The sequence below is a fragment of the Puntigrus tetrazona genome, chromosome 6, assembly GCF_018831695.1.
Source record: "Puntigrus tetrazona isolate hp1 chromosome 6, ASM1883169v1, whole genome shotgun sequence".
NCBI classification, from domain to species: domain Eukaryota; kingdom Metazoa; phylum Chordata; class Actinopteri; order Cypriniformes; family Cyprinidae; genus Puntigrus; species Puntigrus tetrazona.
The window spans coordinates 15,472,221-15,491,211 of record NC_056704.1 but is presented as its reverse complement, the minus strand read 5'-3'; the positions used below and the strand labels follow the sequence as shown (position 1 = coordinate 15,491,211).

At 36.3% G+C, this 18,991-nt stretch overlaps 1 protein-coding gene and 1 pseudogene across 1 annotated transcript; one reads left to right on the top strand and one right to left on the bottom strand.

The window, feature by feature from the left end:
* Nucleotides 1–532: 532 nt before the first annotated feature.
* insl5a (insulin-like 5a) lies at nucleotides 533–2,051 on the top strand. Its single transcript, XM_043242507.1, is given in 3 exon segments — nucleotides 533–750; nucleotides 753–795; nucleotides 1,622–2,051. Coding segments are annotated over 3 exon segments (321 nt in total). The 5' UTR covers nucleotides 533–606; the 3' UTR covers nucleotides 1,756–2,051.
* Nucleotides 2,052–5,157: 3,106 nt separating this feature from the next.
* Nucleotides 5,158–18,991, bottom strand: part of LOC122346858 — a 63,288-nt pseudogene continuing 49,454 nt past the window's right edge.

Below are 18,991 nucleotides of genomic sequence, written 5' to 3'. Positions count from 1 at the left end.
AAAACTTTTGCTCGATATTCCTCCTTTATTATGTTTCCTTGTATTGACCACAGACTTTTATGTTATTTTGTCAGTAGAGATCATACTGTTAATCCTCTCGTAGTACATCAGCCATAAAACCATAATGGCTGGGATTATAGTCATATTGCTCATTTGCACTACTTCTTCTCGTAGACCAACTAGGTTTAAGGGAACAGAATTTGATGGTCACATCAGCAGATAGTGGACATCTGTTTTGCTCGGGGAGCAGCGTTGGTCTTTATGTGACTAGATTATCCATTCATTAGGAGAACATCACTGCAATGAGACCATTAAACTGGAGATGTTAAGAGACAACAGCTTGTCCCTAAGGATGTAATTTCATTCCAGATTGGGGCAGTAAAGCACCTAAATACCTGCTGGCCTTTGTTTTCCGATCAAAGTTGTTTGACTTGAGGGGATCGAGTAAGTGTTGGGTGGGGTTTGGACAGAGCCATATAACATGCCGCCATAAATTGGGGTCACGTCTCATGGGCTAATCAGACGCCGCAAGAACGTGGTTGGCAGAAGATCCAGAGGACCTTAGAGAGACTAAAGGAAAGCGTAAGGGCGGACGAGGAAGCCACTATGAGAGGTTTTCACTGCCCTGCTCTGCTGCTGTCGGTTCTGCTGCTGTGGGCTGTGTGTAGCGTGTCAGAAGTGCAGGCTGACGTGAAGATGGTCAAGCTGTGCGGCCGGGAGCTCATCCGAGCCGTCGTCTACACGCAAGGCGCGGATCCAGGTGGAGGAGGTTCAGAAGTCCGCAGGATATGGAAGGTCATTTTGATGATAGATTCATGCTTATTGTAATGAAAACGTCATACCGTGTCTTAATGCTGGTGTCGGTGTTGTAGAGCTAATCTAGATGTTTCTAGACTTATAAAATGTGCTACATAAAACGTCTTTCTATATAAAATTGTATTTATTTATTTTAACAATACGAATGCAATCGGTAGAATTTTTTTTTAATATGTTGTTCTGAAATAATAATTGTTGTATGTGCATGTGCGTATATTGGTTAAATCATATATTAATTCTACCAACAGCCCAGTCATCCTCTAGAAGTTCTGTTAGTTTTTTAAATAGTTCCATTCAATAATGGAATCTAGACTAAGAAGTTTAAAACCATTTTAAAAAGTGCAATTAAGATTATATGAAATGGAAAGAATTAAAAATACTGTATATATATATATATATATATATATACAGTATATATATATATTTTTTTTTTTTTTTTTGAAACATGACAAACCAGAATGTTATTTGTATGTCTGAGTGTGTATTTGTTTTCACTGTGTATTTGACATTTACATTTATATTTTTCTAAACAACTGTTCTGTACGTTTTTGCAAATGACCTTTACACATTTCCTGTCTTTCAATCCTGATGATATTTAACAGAGCACTCCTTTAATCGTATCAGTGAGAGAAAGTCTCCTCCAGTCAACAGAGAAACAACGTCTGCTCATTCCCATTAAACTGACACACGTTGAGTTAAAACTGAAAAAATCCTGTCATTTTCTCCCGCCATCAGACCATGCGTTTTAGACTTAGTAATATTAGTACGAATGTTAACTTTGTATTTTGTGTTTGTCGTTGCGCAGGGTTTTTTAATGGAGATCTAAGCAGCGCTGAGGATCTTAGCGAGAGTCCTGGATCTGATCTGGCCAGGCGAGACCTGCATCATGATTGCTGTCAGTTTGGCTGCAAGAAAAGTGACCTCACGATGCTCTGCTGAGAAACGAACCTGTGTTTTTCTATTTGTCTCACCATGTTTTCTTCCACATCGAGTCCAAATGAATACGAACACTTCTCAAGTGTACTCTAAATGTACAGTCAGTTGTAATTTATTTAACAGCTTAATTTGCCAGTAGATGATGCTAATTTACATAAAAAGCATGTCTAATTTGGGATTAGATGATTCTGCTACACTTGTACTCTAAATGCACCACGAAAGAGGTTAAATATCAAGTCACCGACAGCAGTGAAACTGCATAATGTGGTGCTCAGCAGTGATCGTGCTTTGAAAGTGTTTAATTTTAAGTTGTATTTTGCAAACTTTGTCAATAAACATTATTGCATATGCATCAAAGGTGTTTATTCTCCCCCTCCCCAAACTGTTATTAACCCAATCTAATTATATTAAATGACTCTACATTAAATAATGAATATTATTGCATAATACAGATAAGCATTTCAGGCATAATATTTTATAATGATATTAACGGATCAATTTTAAACATGACAATACATCCGCTTATCAGGCTTATATGTTTTATTGTTTTGGAAAGAGCAAAGTAATCTCAGTATCAGATCTTTGTTAACATTTTTGTACAAACACAGCTTGCACATGTTGCTGGGAAGAGATGATTTACAGTTACCAGACGCGCGCACACACACACACACACACACACACACTCTCCCTCTTACACACACACACACACACACAAATGCAACTTTCACACACAGCTCCACTTTACATCTAAACTGACGTGAGTTTTCTCATTTCTTTTCGCGCATCTGAGTGACGTTTTACTTTAGACCACACTGATTAAGCACTACACAATTTAATTCATAGGTTTTTTTTCCTTTCAGCTGACAAGACTCCAAATTGTTCTTCGATTAAACTCAGTGCAATAAAACCCCCTTTAGTTACAGTGCTCAGAAAATACGCAATGCGGTGTTAAAGGATGGCGACGCTCATCCTCAACGTCAAATGCGGATGAAAACCCATGAATCACAAAGCACCAGAATATTCTTCTCCAAACCATCACGACGTCTACATCAGACACTCAAAGATGGACCCAAAATGTTTGTTCTTGACACTGAACATCAGAGCATCTGGGAAGTTAAACAGTAACACAGTTTTTTTTTTTTTTCTTTTTTTTTTTTTTTTTTCCACAAGAAACAATATTTTTCACTTTATTCGTAGGTTTAAACATTTAAAAATATGCAGCTCGTTTTCTCTTAAAGGACAATTCTGGAGATACACGTACAAACGAAAAAAAAAAAGAAAAGAAGCGATTTGGTCATTTAACCACTCAAGAACCTCGTCATCTCACAGAGACCATTACCGTTTGCAAAATAAAGATGTTCTGAAAGCGCAGGGGCTCATGCTCAGGACACTCAATAATATGTGCTAGGGGAGAGAGGCTGGATACAAACACGTCTGCGTGAGTGAGAAAAGAATTTACAATGTCCAAAAACGAATAGTGCTGCTATAAATAACACTGTAATAACATTAAGCGTGACGCATCTAGGTAGATACAGTATCCCGTTTCGTTTTCTCTTTTCAGTGTCACCCCGACCCATATATAGCATAAATTTTCTTTTCGCTCGAGTTAAAAAAATTATATCTGAAATCAATTTAAAAATTATACCTCAGCATTATACTGTACACAGCTCACCCAACTACACAGATAACAAAAAGTCCAAAACTTCAAGGATCCTAAATTATGATACCATTCAAAGTCTATTCATATACAGTGTAATGTTTCGTATTTTTTTATATATATATACAACAAATCGTGAATAAATAAAAATAGAATGATGTACTCTGATGTCTAACACGTTCCTTCCTGGAACAACAGAAAGGCTATTTAACAATACAAAAAAACACCAAACGGCCTTATATATATATATATATATATATATATATATATATATATATATATATATATATATATATATATATATTACGACTTTTCCGTTCTTTTGTGAGTCTATTGCAAGCAGGAGTCTATTTTTCAAGCGGCGCTCGTCTAAAAACGGATTCGACAAAATTTGCATCCTTGTCCAATTAACGCACCTGACTGCGCTGTGTGAATTAAAAGGAGATATTCCTGAATACGCTTTTTTTTTTTTTTTTTTTTTTTTAAATAAGCTTGAGCAACACCAAAATCTGATGCAGACCTCATACTACATGCACAGTATAGCGCCATCTTGTGGCGGAGGCTCATTTCCTCTTTTTGACCGTACTAATTTGCTACCTTGCTCGAAAATGTGATACTTTTGACAAACTGAATGCATAGAGTAATAAAAAACATCACATCAGTATCGCTCCGAGAGAAGGATACAGAGATTTCAGGTTCAGGTAGGCACAGCCAATAACACGGCGGACAGAAATAGAGGCTAAACCTTACGAACAAACCCAGGCCGCAATACAGATGTTGCAAAGTGAGTACGGTTCACAAATATAAGAAGTACACCCTAAAACGGTCCACATTTTATAATGCAACTCATATAATACTGCTGGAGTGTGTGTGTGTGTGAGGTCCACCTGTATTGTACATCTACAAAGGTTTATCCATAAGGTCAGGTAGGGGTCATGTCCTGTGTTTTAAATACTCAGAATTGGTCCAAAATATGCAGACTGGCGTCAGGTCGTTTAGTTGTCCGCCATGTATTTTCCTACGATGAAAGCGCAAATACAGTTTTATGTTTTGAATGAATGCAGCGGAACTTATTTTCTCCAGATTCCCAGGCCACTGCTGATCAAGAAACAGACGACTCACCTGCTGCAAACCTCTTTTGATGAGGAAAATCGATACCCGAGGCCAGCCAGCTCAATGTCACAGCCTGACAGAGTGCTGCCTCACTGGTGAACTGCACGCCACGAGCCGGTTTACTGGGACCCTCCGTCAGCTGGAAACGGGCCAGCAGAGACCCACACCTGAACACAGAGGGAGAACGGGAAATTAAGAGAAGCGATTCATTTACTGGTAACTGGTATAGGCAGTTTAGACCGTTCAGAGGTTTGGAGTCGTGTGAGCCGGAGCCACAAAACCAGTCAGGAGAGTAAATGTTCAGTGTCTGTAAGCTGAATAAATGAGCTTTCCTTTGATGTATGGAAGTAAAAATACAAAGTATATACTATTAGTACTAAATTCAGCTTTTTTACTGTTAGTACAATTCAGCAAGCTTGCACTCGTTTCACCAAAATTGTCAGTACAGACATTTAACATGTCAAAATGTTTTTGCTTTCAAATAAATGTTGTTCTTTTTGAAACGTGACGTTCATTAAAGAATCCTCAAAATATTACGTACTATAGTAGAATGATTTCTGAAGGATCGTGTCGCACTGAAGACTGGAGTGATGGCTTATAAAAATGTAGCTTTGCCATCACAGAAATAAATAATCTTTTAAAATATATGAATAAAAAGGTAGTAATATTTCACAACATTTATGTTCTGTATTACAAAAACGTTGCCTTAATGCGTATAAAATACTATTTACAAATACTTGAGATTAAAACATCTTACAGATCCCAAACCTTTGAACGGAAGTGTACGTATACACACGAGAATGAACCATGAACCTGACCTCCATTCTCAGACTTCTGAGAAATATCTGGAATCTTCCATAAGATTCTCTGCTGTTCAGCATTCCTAAAAAGACAGCAATAAAAAATACATCTATTAAAAGGTCAAATACGCTAATGCTCTTCTTTTATGTCTAGTACTACGCACAGTTTCATTTTTTAAACTCTCAAACTAAATTCCAATCCTAATGCTTCATTTTTACAGTGACGGTCTGATTTCTGTAGGCTGGTAGTCCATTAATAGAAGAATCTAGTTCATGTCTCACCAGGCAGCCGGGGGAAGCACTGCCTGTAGTTTGCTGACGCCTCCGTCCACAGGAATGAGGAACTGAACGTTGTTGAGGGCAACAGGAGTGGTCATGGCACCACCGTTGTACTTGTAGTCTATCCTCAGATCGGTACTGGTGGGCTCACACCTCCAGCTCACTGCTAGATTTAGAGGAGTGGACTGTAGGCCCTTCGGTAACACCTGAGAAAAAAAGTGGCCGCAATCTCAAAAACAAAACTGTGTTTTAAATCAAATTCCAAAAAACCACCCAAAACAATAACATTAAATTAATAGTGATTAATCAATAAATAAATAATTAATGTATACAATTTTCAATTAATTTTAAAAATAATTTAAAATAAATAATATAAAGATAAAATAATTATTTTATTATTACATTATAAATAATTAATAATATTATTTCATAGATATTGCATTAATAATAATGCAAAATAATGTGCTTAACAAATATTAAGACATTTTTTTAATAAATGACAATTATTCATAAATTATATATATATACAATATAAATTATATATAGAATCATAAATGATAGTTAAATATAATTTAAGTTCTAGATATAGATGTTCCTGTGGTCAGTGTTGCTTTGAGGTTCTCACCTGATATTTCAGCATGTCTACATTGTAGTAAGTTGCTTGTGGTTTCTGCTCGGCCACCTTCTTTAAATGGGTCATCAGGTTTGGCATATTCACCCAGAACTCCTTTGAGTCAGGATTGGGCTGTGTGGTGTCACTGGCAGAAATGTAAAAATGCATTCAAGACGCAAATCTCATGCAAAGAAAATAAATAATTAGGCATTATCTGTTCTTCCTATTTTAACATGTACACCATTCAAAAATTTGCAGTCAATATGTTTTTTACTTTTTATTTAAATATTTTTTGTACTAAAAAAAGTGGCAGTAAATTGTGACAATTTATATAAATCCTGAAAAAATGTATTATTGTTTTCAACGTTGATAATAATGAGAAATACTTCTTGAGCAGCAAATCATCATATTAGAATGATTTCTTTACTGTGTGGCACAGAAGTAGCAAAGGTTCCTAAAATTCAGCTTTGCCATCACAGGAATCAATTACATTTTCAATTACTAATGACTAATCACTATTAATCACACCCAAAATAAATGTTTTTGTTTACATAAAGTGTGCGTGCACTGTGCATATTTATTATATATAAATATACATGCATATATATATATATATATATATATATATATATATATATATATATATATATATATATATATATATATATTTACATGTATATATTTATATTCATATAATTTATATTATATATAAAAATATACAAGCATATTTATCTTAAATATATACATGCACGCATGTGTGTGTGTATTTATATATACGCAATAAATATACAGTTCACACACATATTACGTAACACAAACCTTTATTTTGGATGCCTTTAATTGTGACTAATCGTTTGACAGCACAGATATTTACTGTATTTTTCATCAAATAAATATGCCTATGTGAGCATTTAAAGTATTAAAAACTCCACAGCTTTTTGCGAGATCAATAAACGACCGCATCCCCTCACTACTCCCTACATAAGTGTGGAGATCACATATATTTAGTCATACGCTCGTGAGTCAGCCTCAGCCCGGTGAAATCTCACACTGAGAAGGCGAGCTTAGCGATATAGAAGCATTACTCTCCGTCCTTTACTAATTAGCCCATAAGCAATGATTCATAATACATTAACAGGCTAATGCCTTATAAAGTCGCCGGTCACTAACTATGTGACGGGTCTGTCGTAGTCGATGTTAGATGAATGTTATTACCAGCACAGTAACTGAGGGTTAGGAAGGACGTGTTCCAGACGACTGTAGTTGGTTATGCTGAAGGTTAGCACAGCAGGCGATGGGTTATTTGCAAAATGCCGTGTGATGCCCGCCGGGAAGGACAACACCATCTCTCCGGTGATCTTCACCACACACCTTAGAAAGTGACATTATTATACACATAAATAAGTAAAGGTCTGGCGTGTGAAACACTGTTAGAAACAGAGTGATCAATAAAAAGTAATTCACGGGGGCCATTCACACAGAACAAGTTTTTTTGTCCTGTTTAACTGCAGCACGCTGCTTTTGGTGTAAACACATGCTTGACGGACACCTTGTGTGTTCTGAAAAAAGAGAGGAAACTTACAAGAAGTTCAACTTCAAAAAAATGTATTAATTAATCTCAAGACCTTGCGTTTTTGTTCTTGTTTTATTCCAGTGCCTGTTTCTTTCAAAGCAAAAACATTCTACATGAATGGCCCTACATACTGTAATAAGGGACATCAGGACATAGAAAAAAAACAGATGTACAGACAGAAGAGATTAACAGAGGGAGGGACAGAGATGATGGGTAAATATACGTTTTCTCATTAAAGGAATGGTTCACCCAAAAATGAAAATAATGTCATCATTTACTCACTCTCAAGTACTTCCAAACCTGTATGAATATCTTTGTTCTGACGAACGCAAAAGGAAGATATTTTAAAGAAAGTTTGTACCCAGGCTGTATTTTTTTCTGCTATGGAAGTCAATGGTGACCAAAAACAGCCTGGGTACAAACTGTGTTTGAAATTTCCTCCTTTGTGTTCAGGGTGAACTATTCCTTTAAGGACCTCTCTGAAACATATAGGTCATATATTTGTACATTAATTTAACTTAATATAATCTGAATTTGGTGTGTGAATATGTATGTATGCATGTATATTAGTTCTGCCAAATGATTAATCGCATTCAAAATAAAAGTTTTTGTTTACATAATATATGTGTGTAGACTGTGTATATGTGTGACACACAGTGTAAATTATTTTAGAAAAAAGCTATTATTTTATGCCTATTTATCTGTAGAAATTGAATCATGACATAATACATTTCAATATAAAACCAACTAATGTCAAATTAATATTATCATATTATTAAATGATATAACATATATGTTCTGCATTGTTTATTTATTATTACTTATCGGTTGTGAAATATCACTAGCAGCTAAGGGTACATCGATGTTGCGTTCAAATTTTTAATGATGGGATGTTATGCAAATATTGGATTCATATGTGCTTTATTTAAGGAATAATTTAAGACTGTTTCTGTAAATGCCTTAGAACTTAAACCTAAAATAATTATAGATTATAATGATCACGGTTATTCTAGCAAGCTATACCCTATATTTACAATTTCTATGAAATACTTGTAAAAGCTGTATAAAAGCTAACATGGCTCTGATTCTGAGATGTGAAGATGGTCACATACTTATTGGGGTCAGCTCCTTTGAAGTAGGCACTGACTGTCTCTGTGAAAGCTGCAGCCACGGGCAGGGTGTCCTGGGCCCCCATTGTGAGGGGACTGGGCCCTCGAGAGCAGCCTGAGAGAACAAACACATACACACTGACTTACAATTGTTTACAGACAAAACGTACATTGAGTCACTGAGATACAACACAGAGGCTAAATACATGGGTGAATGTCAGAATGGAAATACACACAAATACACAAACAAAACATCTCACGGTTTATGAGACGATCAGCGGCTGACCAAACTGATTTCTTCAGTTGTATTTGTATTTTAACAATACACTCGAACCCCTCAAATCTAAAACAGTGCTTTTCGGTTTACTTTCCTTGACCGCACCGTAAGGACTTATCAGTAAAGGTGTAGTTTATGTTTATTTATGGGCATACAAACAGATAAGCATACTGAAGTTGCAACACAATCTTGTTTTCAGAATATTAAATAGAAGTAGAAGACGAAGAAGAAGAAGCAGCAGCAGCAGCTCACATATAATGTTTATTTAGTAAAGACAATCATGCAGTTAATTATACGGCTTAATTTATTAAACCGAGCAGCAAAGACACGTGTAAATAAAATGTAATTAAAACCATAACGTATATCTGTATTAATACACATATAACACATAATGTTCAATGATTGTATTGATTTTAAGGAATATTAAATCTGGTTTTGTGCGAGTGGGATGAAAATTACAAGGGATTTTATTCCAATTTCAATGTATTTGGTTCCTTAATGATTAAGTAAACCGGTAATACTTTATAATAAGGTTAACATTAGTTCATTTAATAAAACATCAACAAAGAGTGAACCACACATTTATTACAGTATTTATTCATCTTAGTTAATGTTAGTTTATAAAATACAATCATTCATTGTTAGTTCATGTTAGCCCACAGTTAACTAATGATAATGATGACTTGTGATTTTAATAATGCATTAGTAAAAACTGAAATTAACATTAACTAAGATTAATAAATGCTGTAGAAGTATTGGTTTATTTCTAGATCATGTTAACTAATGTTGAACCTTATAGTAAGGTGTTATCAGTAAATTGGGATCAATTTGTAACTATGAAAATGAAAAATTATACTATAACAGGTCTAGTGCCATTTTCAGCAGATCTTTTATTCAGACATTTTTAAGTGTGCCTTAAGATTTCAGAAGTGTCTAAACATTAGTAAGTATACTGTAATGTGGTATGTAATACAGTGTTTTAGAAATATTATTTAAACCATAATATCTTAAATGCAGTTTAAAGCATTTTTCTAGTCTTTTTCAATTTTAAATTCAATTGCATTCACTTGGATTTATAACAACAACTAAAGGTAAGTGCAATATATACAAAAGATGGAAGAGAACAGAATGGAAAAGAAAAAGTAAGGAAGTTGAAACAGTAAACACTGGCTTCAGTGACATGCACCTGAAGCAGAAACCCAAGACCAAAGTCAACATGAAGAGATCAAAGCAGACGAGCCACAAAACAACAAGAACGAGAAAATATACAGTATTAGTGATGAAGGTAAAAGTATGATGATCCTTGAAAGAAAAGTAAACCTGCCATGACTGGAAGATGAACGGTTATATGGCGAAGCAGAAATACTGAGCAAAGCAGATGTGTGGAGGACAAACAAATGCGTCACAGTTGGTTTTGATGAAGGAACGAATGCTTAAGAAAAAGAGGGAAGTCAGATGTCAGATGAGACTTGAGTGTGCACGCGCTACGTCCTTAGATATTAACCCCAACTTACCTTCAAAGGTTAAATAAAACTTGCCTCTGTCAAACCACACGAGGGAAGGCTGGTCTGTCTCTGTGTTGGAGGGGGAGGAGGTATAAGGATGGGGGTGAGAGGAGGCAGGGAAGGAGAAGGGGAGAGAAGGACAGTAGCGTGAGTCACACACAGGTCCATCATATGGCACAGTGATGGGGGCCAGGGGCACAGGGCAAAGACGCTCACAATTCACCGCAGATGGAGATGACTGGGACACGTGAAACACAAATGTTGCACAGGACACTGGGCAATGAACAAATAAAACTAAAAAAAACTAAACAAAAAATAAATCCAATTCAATTTGTGTAGTTATTGTGTCGTTTTATTTGCAGCAAGACTATAAGTGAGAAAATGAGGTGACATATTAGCTTCAGATTTATGGTTATTGTTGGTATTAATAACGCATGTGTAAACTTCTATTTTAAAGTGCACGGTCTATTAGAGGCCTGTTTTGATGTTTTGGAGAGATGGGGAGATTCGAGAATACAAAAACGATATTCTTACAAATTTTTCAAAATTATGAATAATTCACGTGTAATAGCAGCACAGACGAAAGCTGGAAATGATTTCAGGTGCTTATGAATTAAAGCCTCTAGATTCAAGGATGACGTTAAACGGCTTATTCTTAAACTTTTGAAGGTACAGATTTTTCAAAATGGAAAGTTCTGTCCTATTTCTTCACGCTTTTGATGTTTTAATATACTCAAACTGCACGCATGCAGAGATCCTGCTACATTTATTTATTGAGACGATTTTTGGTATCTAACATATCCAACTTTTATCATAGCAGCAGTCCTTATGACTTGTGCACTAAATTCAAAAGGTCCTTGCACCTGACAGTCTGACATTTCCGTATACGTTTTTATCATCCCAAGCAGTTGTCATGCACAGAAACCTTACTCACTGAAGATAATTAATCAATTGTGAAAAAATTAGCGAAACAATACAAAAGGCAGACCTCAAGCAGTGAGGACGATTTCTTCTTAAAAAGAGAAAAAGAAAGAGGAAATACTGGGTCCATCTAAACCCAAGATGGATGGAGGACAGAAGACATTCTGGATTTTGGTGTTCACTTGGACAGTGGCTCTGAATTTTCAAAAAGCAAAAAATGTAAGCTTAGTGTAGTAGGCAGTGTGTAAGGTTGTGTTACATTTTTAAATGTGCACAAAATTTCAGACTGTGTGCAAGGACCTCAAGTCTTCTGTATGTGAGGAGCTTTGTGTGAGGAACAGACTGAAATAGAAGTTCTTATTCATGAATGAGTTGTTCTTCACTGAATTTAATGAGGCTTGCTGGAGAAGATGATAACCAACACACAGTGATTTCAGTCTAGTGCTCACAAAATGTCAAATATTACGAACGTCTGGACTAAATAAAGTTTTTAGAATGTAATTTCAGTGTTTTTGTTCCATGAAATCAAAAGGGTTTAGAATAACATGAGGGTCAGTAAATTATCACGAATATCATTTTCACTTGTAAAGTGCTTTTAGATGCAAAGAGTTTGTGTTTTGTGAAAAGTATATCATGTATGTTTCTTGAAATGGGAGGAGGTGTCTGCAGTAGGGATGATGGGCAACAGGGGGCGGAAATGAGTAACAAGAGGGAAGAGTAAAGGAGGGCTGCTTCTACTGTGCTGGAGAGGGGTAATACAATTTCAGACAAATCCAGGACCACGACTATAAATGAGGTGAAGATCATTTAAGCAATGAGAAGATGTAAGTTGTACATTCATGCTGAGCAATTAAATTTGTTATCTTTAACTAACAACAATGTCCAGAACCTGGAATAGTGCAATAGAAGACTGAACTTGGACTTGGAAAAAATTACTTTGCATATTGCAACCCAGGGAGATGTAAAACACAGAATGCTAAACTGAGACCTGCAGAATATCACCCCATACAGAATAATGTCATGATATATATTGCCCGGTATAAGTGAGAATGTCACTTATGACACTTATGAGTTCATGGAATATGTTACCAAGGTGATATATAATTTTTGCATACATACCATACATTCTCTGGGTAGATGAAAAAAATAATTTTAAAACATATATAAAATACCCACAGTAACAAGTTTATAATACCTATATGATGATTTGTAATTGGTAGCTACAATATGTCAATAACATATTTTTATATGCAACTTTTATATTAAATAAATGTTATATTATATAAATTATATGTGACCCTGGACCACAAAACCATGTTAATCTTTCAGAATTAAGATTTATACACATTCAGTTTAACCAATTTACATTTTAAGTTATTTAATGTTAATTTAGGTGACAACTGGAATATTTTAGCTGCCAGCGGGGTAACACATTATTTTACAGTGTATAAGATGGATATACATAACCATCCGTGTGGACAAGATATACATGTATATGCATGCATCAACCTCTGGTTGCTAGCAGTCTTTATTATTGGTAATCAATCAACTGCAAAACTAAAGCCAATGCCATTTTGTTTATTTATGTAATCCATAGAGCAGCACACACTTTATGGTTAAAGATATTAAGTAGGAACACGCTACATTTGATTTGACTATGAAACGCAGCATAGGTTTTGTGGATGTCGAAGATAAAATTTAAAGATGTGAATTTTACCTGTGAGGATAAAATAGACGTGGCAGTAAAGCTTGACATTTGCAGCTTGACGATGTTAGAAATGCTTTTACCCAGGTGCAACATCAGAGAGCTCTCCACTCAAACTAGTGTGACGGCTGGCATACTGATCAGCTCTGCTGCCACTCGGGCCAAATTCCAGACCGCACTTCAAACACTGAGAGGCTGTGTGTGTGTGTGTGTGTGTGTGTGTGTGTGTGTGTGTGTGTCATCTGTTCAAGCAGGATGGTGGTGCTCTTTGAGTTTTCTGAAGAATCTATAGCCAGACAGATGCTTTTCAGGCACTAAAAGACTCTTCTGTTCCTGGTTCTTGATGTCAGTGCAGACATGTGAGATGGGGATGTTGCATAACTGTTACAGGCGGAGCAATCTCTAACATGCATGATGAGCTAGACAGACGTGTTGTCTTTATGAATGTGAAGAGCAAAATATGACAAAGAATTAAAAATGGATGAAGTAAATACTGTGGCAAATAGTGCTGGACTGTAATCAACTTGACAAAAGTAAAAGTAAAAATACCTTTCAAAAACTGCTAAACAGTCTTTGATAAGTCAATATTCATTACAATTAATGTTTATGTACAGAATTTGAAAATGTTTTTAAAATAAAAAGGCGATTTATAATTTTATACAGTAACAACTCTGATAAAAGGCCATTTATTATGAATGCTTTTTATTATTAATAATTGCAATAAATCTCCTGCCAAGTAATGGTTCAGTACCCAAACAAGGATTTTGTAGTTGTCAAGTGACATTATTATTATTATTATTATTATAAATTTCATAAATATCTGGTCACAGGTATGTTTATTATTTTTCTTTTTACAATAATTTTCTATACACGATTTTTTACTGGCTTCAAATGTGGCTCATCCAATCAGAATTGAGAGTACAAACTATCAATTTTTATTTGAGCAAACTATCCACTATAAACTTGTTAATGTGAAGGATTTTCAAGCAACCAAATGTATTACCAAGAACAGTGGAGCAGAATTAAGCCTTTGTTTATTTTCCATATGTATTTTGGAGTTGTGATATCAAACGAAAATAACCAGGTTTACTTTTTAGCTTGTAGAGACCAGGCTGTATGCAGTTTTATCACATCAGTCTGCAATCAAGCATTCAATTTCTATAGTTCTACTTTAATTAGTCGGGGTTTGTACTTTGAGAGTAGCATATTTTAAAAGTTTATTGGCTGAGCTGGCAGCTTTAATGCCAGGCTTTCATTATAAGTGCATTGCTGTAATCAACAGTGAGCCACAGTTTCTGCCGATGGACATTAAGCCATAAATGACCTGGAAAATTACTTTAAAGACTCTTTACATGAAAAGTTTTCATTTTCGTACTTACTAGTTTAGGTCACTGGTGCAAATGAAAATGATCAACATGTATGAGCTATGCTCTGACAACTGACACTATGCGAAATGTAACCATTGTTACATTGTTGAATCAGTGGTCTCCATCCCCATCCATTAAACCAGGAAGGGTTTATACAGTAGCGTACCTGCTGGCAAGTCTGCCCGCCTCTCAAAGCTGGGAAGTTTGTCTACAAATGCGTCATCTTCTGACATCAGACAATTACGTCAGCCCAAAAGACAGGACAAGAAAGACGACAAAACACAAACAAAAATAAACGTAATTTAAATTAAATGACAAATAATTGCAAAGAAAACCAAAAAGGTCACAGTTTTTAAACTCAGATGTCACAATGGATGCACGGCACACATTTAAAATAAAACAAAAGACAGCTGAAGAAGAAAAAATGGAATGGTGAGGGGAAAAAATTGACCAAAGCTGAAAAAAAATCCAAAAGGATGGAATAGCACAAGCAACAGATAGACCTATTTCCATCAAAAGCTCTAGAATCTTGATTCACAAAACAAAATAGTTTGAAACCTCCGAAATGCTGATATTAAAAAATACAAACCAAAAAACGACCTTTCCAGCATCAATGAAAGCATTCAATTTGGTACAGCAGATGCCATACAGTATGTCACATTTCAAAAAGTCCAGCAAAGTAACAACTAGGTTTGTATGTTATGGTATTTTTTCTTTAAACTGATAAATATATCTTTTTTAGGTCTTTTTACAAGACAAAGACCAATTGCTTGGATTCAGAATTGCAGGGATTAAACATGAAAACATTTTATCTATACAATATCCAAGTAATCTTAGCAATTATTTCCACTTAAACATGCAAAAAAACACCAACTGATTAACAAGCTATTATACTGTATATGTATGAGCTAAACTGTGTTTTTAGCTAAGCAATTAATCTTTCATAATTTCCAGTGATCTAAATATCTTAATGCAGAATTATAGCGATTTCACTTCAGCATTTTAAACAAAACAGCATCAATCACCAACTAGTTTTGGTCCAAACTAAAGCCAGAGCCATGACAATATTATGACAACAAATTCAAAACAGAGAAACAGAGGCCCTCGTTTTGTCAAATTCTTGTTTGAAAAGCAATTTCCACAGTAGACACATAAAGACAAAGCAGCATGGCAAAGCAGAGAGAGTGATGGGAAATGGAGTCACACCTGACACAGACACGGAGAGCTCTTTACCGACGGTGGGAGTAGTGGCGGCACTCAGAGAGTTGGTGGAGAGATTGAAGAAGTGCTTTCTGCACGGGCCAACGGAGCCAGAGGAGGGGGCTTGACGAGTGTACAGGGGGCTGAACGGCCGATTCTGACAGGAAAAGCAGGGAAAAGGTAGAACAGACAGAAGGGAAGTTAAGTAACAAAAGAGTAGGGGTTTGTCATTTCGGTCAGGTGATCAGGAAGCATCTTATGGTAATGTTTCTTGTATTTTGTTTCAAGGTTTTTATTTAAAGTATATTAGATACATATTATATATTTGTGTTTCTCAACTGGTGGGACACCAGACCTTTTGAGTGGGTTGCGGAGTGTGCGCCCAAAAAACAACACTGTGAGACTTTTATTTTAAAAGACGGACATGAAAGCCGAGATGTTGATAGGCTTAAAGCCAGTGTCATTATTCTATTGATATTTCGTAACTTATGAAATAGTCTCTCTAAAACAAACTATCCTGTCATAGTGTGCACTCTTCAATAGCACAATGTGCACATCACTCTTCAGGATATCACAAGTGCATAAAATATACGAGCATGCAACGTGTGAAATAAAAAACATAACTGGTACTGCGCGGATCAACTGAGAAGGTATGATTTTCATTATATTCAGGATCAGATTCCATTTTTCGTAAAGATTTTGGTTGTTTCCATAGTATAGGACTGCTATTTAATTAGTATTCGTCATATTCATAACAGTCTTAACTTATTTTTTTTATTTTTAAATAAATTATTTTTATATAATGACCGTAGAAAGGCCAAACCAGTTGAGAGCAACTGGTATGTATCAACCTAGGTCTGGTCTAGTATTTTGAGGGACCCCTTGCTATTCTTAAAAATGTTTTAAAACTTACATCGGCCATGGAAAAGTCAGAGACATTGAGAATTTGCTGGGAACTAACAGGGACAGTAATAGTTACTATTTGAAAGTACTGTGAATTTTTATGTTATCACGCACCACGTCCCCTACGCTTGGTTTCCCAGGTGGCAGTTTGGGTCGTGAGGGTGGCTGAGGTGGGGAGGGGGAGGGGGGAGAGCTGCTTGTAGTCAATGGCGTAGAGGGACGTGCAGGGAGGAGGAGCCTGTGGAGCGAGAGTATTCCATTAAAGCAAAGCCATTCAAAGACTAACATGCATTACGCCCAGTCAAAAGTTCTTCCCAATTCAGATAAAATACATTCAAGTATGATACTTGACTGGAACAGCTTTAGAAAATAACTATACCAATCAGATTAGATTAAATCAAATTTTAAGAAACTCATCACACAAAATCTACAGAGATTGCACAAACAATGAAAACAAAAACATGATTTGTATCTTTGAAAATTAAGATGCATGACAATGGTACATAAAAGCAGATGCATGACTCCCAGATTAGAGCACTGCCAAAATTTGAAACCCAAAAGTGTAGTAGCACTATTACAAACAGTAAGACTATGTGTGTCTATATATAGAAAATAATGAGGCAAAAAGTTGTCAGATACCCTTCATTCCTCTTACTAAGAAAGTACTTCTGTAAAAACCCATAACATGATGGTGAATGGAGCAGAATGACTCAACCAAACTTGGTTGGTATGTATTTTCAACACCCAGAACCTTTTGTTTCTGCTTATTGCCTTAGGGTATATTCTATTAATTAAATCTGTTATTTCCCTAATGCGGATTGGTGGTTTCATTGTTTGAGGGCTAGTTCATCTAAAATTTAAGGCTGCATCTAATGATTATTTTGGTAATGAAATGATAAACTGACTAAACTGGCAGATGCTTTCCACACACAATGTGCAGATGCATTTTATTGCTAATTACATTTGTTGTCGATTATTTTCATTGAGCTTAATTTTGTTGTAGCCCTACTAAAATTACTCTGTGATCACTGTTCGTAATCCAAACCTGAGCCACTTTGTTTTTCAGGGGAAACATAGAAGGTAAAGTTCAGCAGAATGTCTAAGTTGCTCTCATTAATACAATGAAACTGGATGTGGACAAGTCTTGTGTGATGAACAGGCTTAAACATTCAATGAAAATCACTATTAATAAATCAAATAAAAATGTGCTCTACAGAAAACCTCATTCAGGTTTAAATAGACAAGCGAAATGATGATGACAGAATGTTTATTTGCAGGTGAACTAAAAGCTTTAGTGTTCTGTGACCGCTGGCCCGGCTGACATTTGTTTTTTAGATAGGACTCACCACTTTCATTTCCACTTGTTGCAGCTGGAGGTATGGGCCCTGGGGATGACACCACCGCCCTATATGTGGGAGGTGGAGGAGGAGGAGGTGTTGAGCGCAGTCCTTGACTGATCTCTTTGGGTGAAGCGCTGCTCTCACTTGGGTCCTCTTTTGATGGGGTCTCCTCAGGGCTCTTCTTGTCCTCTTGGTTCAGAACCAAGGGTGGAGGGATTGTGCGTTCACTTGTCTCTACAGTGGTTGGAGGGCTGTTGGTCGAGTCTGATTGGGACTCACATGCCGCAAAGTCTGTTTTGGAGTAAGAAAGATCATCTGGTTTCGGGGGTGGTGGGGCCTCTTCAATCGGAGGAGGAGGGACAGTTGGGGAGAAGGAGTGGTGTCTTTGGGAACAGGTGGGACAGGAGGGAGGCTATCCTTTGGTGACTCAATGGAAGGAGGAGAAGGTGCTGGCTCTGCAGGAGGAGGTGGAGATTTTGGTAAAGGAGGATTCTGCTCCTCTGTTGGAGGGGTGATTTAGGTAATGGGGGTGCTGGTTCTGCTGGGGAGGTGGAGATGAGGGTAGTGGAGGTGCTGGCTCTCCCTCCGAAAGAGGTCCTTGAGGTGACTCATCATTGAAGCAGACCCACTTATCTCCAACATCTTCACCAGGTTTTGGAGAGTCTTCTGGACCAAAAATGTTGTCTAGATCAGCTATAGAGGGCCTCTGCAGAGGTCTGCCTTGAATTTTCTTCTTCTTTCTGTCCATCTGTATCAGGGACAACACAAATATCATAGACAAATATTTTTTTAAACAGGCCAAGGGGGAGAAACTGAAAAGGCAAGACATACCTTCAATCCAAAAAGATTTTTTACAAGACAGAGTACCAAAAGTCAA